The 3,349-nt window shown below is 54.0% G+C and overlaps 1 protein-coding gene across 1 annotated transcript; it reads right to left on the bottom strand.

Annotated features, from left to right (window-relative positions):
* RAN (RAN, member RAS oncogene family) lies at positions 1–2,572 on the bottom strand. The gene is made up of 6 exons (XM_006900995.1): positions 2,372–2,572; positions 1,852–1,936; positions 1,644–1,769; positions 582–769; positions 246–416; positions 1–157 (listed from the first exon to the last, which is right to left on the bottom strand). The coding sequence occupies exons 1-6, from the start codon at positions 2,570–2,572 to the stop codon at positions 113–115; spliced, it is 816 nt and encodes a 271-aa protein (XP_006901057.1). The 3' UTR covers positions 1–112.
* Positions 2,573–3,349: the final 777 nt, after the last annotated feature.

The following is a 3,349-nucleotide window of genomic DNA, read 5'->3' as shown; positions in this document are numbered from 1 at the left end:
CACATGTTCTGCTTAGCTAGATAATAAAGTGGCAAACACGCGGCACCACTGACATCACAGGACAGTTGCCTATAAAACTAGACTTCTGACGCTGGGCTCCAGCTTCGTTTTCTCACAGATCGTCATCCTCGTCCGGGAGAGCAGTTGTCTGCGCAACCTAGCAGGAGAGCGAACAGGAGTTAGAATATGTCAAAATCACCACCATTAGGAAAGTAGCATGCCAGACAGAAACTCCAATGTGGTACCTCTAAATCGTGCTCATATTGTGCTGCCAAAGCTGGGTCCATGACAACTTCTGGTGGGGCAAGAGCAGGCATGGCAACAAACTCCAAGTTAGGGTCTCCAATTAGTTTTCTAGCAAGCCAAAGGAAAGGCTTTTCAAAGTTGTAGTTACTTTTGGCAGAAATATCGTAGTACTGTTTTTAAAAAAACAATAAAAGTTCAGGTTAAAAACCAATTCTAAAACATTCCAAGCTAGTAAACAAAAGATTCAATCCATACTAAAAGACACATAAAACTGTGTCACAGCTCTGTGTATTTAACGTAAGAATCACAAGAGCTGCAAGTTGTAGGAGACGTACCTGAAGATTCTTCTTTCGGTGGAAAACGATGGATTTTGCCTTAACTTTCCTGTCCTTAATGTCCACTTTATTGCCACACAACACAATGGGGATGTTTTCACATACTCGAACCAGATCTCTATGCCAGTTAGGCACGTTCTTGTAGGTAACTCTCGATGTTACATCAAACATTATAATGGCACACTGGGCTGAACGAAAAATTGGTCATTAGTCCACACCTAGGAGTTTAATGCATAAGAGGTTGTGCTGCTAAAGGCAGTTCAAAGCCACCAACAGCTCTTCAGAAGAAAAATGGGGAATCCCCTCCCATGTGATTTACAGCCTCAGAAAACCCACTAGACAATCAGTTCAGATGGCAATGAAGAGTCATAAGTGAATAAGGAGTTTACTGCGCGGGAAGAAACCCTTCAAGGCCTCTGGTCAAAATAAAGAGTATCCTCTCAGGTCTATTCTGGCTATTTCGTTCAATTCTAAAATAACTGTAATTAAAGGGGGATTTTTAATTGAGAAGACTTTATATGTGGATTTGTACACACTTAAGGGCAGTAATGGAAGGATTCCCAACAATTTTGTATCAGGAAGCAACTACCTCTTTGCTCATCTTTATTCGGTGCCACAACAAGCATTTATAATTCCTAAAACCCTTTGGAGAAAATAAACTAGTTGGCCTTAGACAACAGACACAGATGACAATCCTCTTTCAAGATGTGCTCAGTGTCAAAGGATAAACGTGATAAAATAACCCTTGATAACCACCAAAATATACACCCATACTCAAGTTTCCAAATGCACAAGGTGCAAGAGATGCTTGTCTATGACATCTTAGGTTTTTAAATGGTGAATTTTAGGACCGTCATACACCATCACCCTAACACATGGACTCTTGAACAGCCCAAGACAACTTCCTAACATCTCCCCAGTACAAATGACGGTCAAATGTCTGCAGGCCACATGTCTTTTTAACACCATGATACGCAATACTCAGAACATGAAAAATTACTTGGACTAAACCCTGGATACTGAAATATCCAACCTCACTCATGTCATAAAGGAGATACCCACCTTGGATATAATAGCCATCCCTCAGTCCCCCAAATTTTTCTTGGCCAGCTGTATCCCACACATTGAATTTAATCGGTCCTCTGTTGGTGTGGAACACGAGAGGATGGACCTCCACACCCAAGGTGGCTGGAACAGAAACATTTCCCCATTAAACACATCAACGCCCCTGCTTCACCAGTTTCCTCCAGCCCCTCTCTGCCCCACGTACCTACATACTTCTTCTCGAATTCACCAGTCAGGTGACGTTTCACGAACGTCGTTTTGCCAGTACCACCATCACCCACCAACACGAGCTGTTGGGACACCAAAGTAGCTGGGAAAATCTCTGGGGGTCATTTTAACAGGGGGGTACTAATGGGGGGGGACCCTTGACCATGACCGGCCCCTCTGGATCCAAGCGATGCCAGCAAATTATAGCAACTTTGGTAAAAAAAATGTCCAACCCCCACTCCATCCCAAATGGGGGTCAACTCCTTGGAGGCTGCGAGTCCTTTTTAAACACAAGGATTATGTAATCCCGGGACGGGCAGTCGTGTTAAGTTCCCTCCTCTCTAAAATAGGGTCAGCACCTCGCTCGAGGGTCGCTGGGCGTCGGGAGTGGACAGCACGGCAGGAGATCGGGATTTTGGGGTGATCGCGAGTTACTAGAACTGTAAGGCTCTTGGTATCTCGGGGACCCCCTCCGCCCGCCCCTCGGACAGCACCTCCCCTCCACGGCGCTCACGTACTTTGAACTGGACTTGGGGTTCTCCTTGGGCGGCCATCGTGATGGTTCTGCAAAGCAAGGACGGACTGGTGACCCGGCCGCCCGCCGCCACATGGCCGGCCCGCCCCAGCCGTCCCGGGCCCACGTGCGCCGCGGCCACAAAGGCCGGCTGCCCATTCATCCCGGGCCGCGCCCTCCCGCGAGTGGGGGTGCCGGGCGCCATGGCGGCCTTGCCGATCCGCCGGCGCCCGCCCGGCCTGCTGGGCGGAGCGGCGCGGCCGGGGCTGCTCGGTCACCGCATCGCCGCGCAGCCCGCACCCCCGGGGCCGCCCCGCACCCTGCCGCCGCCTGCAGGCGAGACGGCAGAGCGGACCCCGGGCCTCGGCGGCGAGAAGGAAAGCGCGCCAAGCGGGCGGCCGCTCGTCCGCCCGCATGCCTCCGCTCCGGCGCTAACCGCCATCAGGCCCGCGCCGCCGGCCACCCGCGACCTCTCAGCCCGCCGTCCCACTGTGACCTCGGCCCTCTGCGGCCAACCGAGGCCCCTGCCCGCCGCTCTGCCCGCCGCCCGCCGGTACCTTCCAGAAGCGTCTCTGGGCCCCGTCTGACTGAGGGATGGAAAGATGGCGGAAGCGCAATTCAAATGCCCGGAGACGCAGCCGACGCCGGCGCGCGCGCAGGGCGGGGCAACGACGTGACGCGCTCCCACGCGGCTCCGACGGGAGCGCGCACGCACGCAAGCAGCGCGGGAGGGCGCCCCTTTGCCGAGTGCGTAGGGCGGAGCTGGCAGCGCGCGGGTTGGACGTGCGCGCTCCCGCCGGGACGCGAGGCCTCAGAGCCCGCTCGGCTCAAGGCCGCATGCGCCGACGAGCTCTTGGCGCGCCCTCTCCCCCCCCCCCAACTACAGTGACTCAGAAGCGGAGGCCCGGCCACGTGCCTGCGCGGGAAACCCGGGGCGCGGCCTGGCCACGCGAGCCGGGGTGCTCAGGGCTTGGGAGACTCG

Source organism: Elephantulus edwardii, unplaced genomic scaffold, assembly GCF_000299155.1.
Source record: "Elephantulus edwardii isolate Elephantulus edwardi_28Jun2011 unplaced genomic scaffold, EleEdw1.0 scaffold00304, whole genome shotgun sequence".
Lineage (NCBI taxonomy): Eukaryota > Metazoa > Chordata > Mammalia > Macroscelidea > Macroscelididae > Elephantulus > Elephantulus edwardii.
The sequence above is the reverse complement of the archived record's forward strand: the minus strand, read 5'-3'. Positions and strand labels throughout refer to the sequence as shown.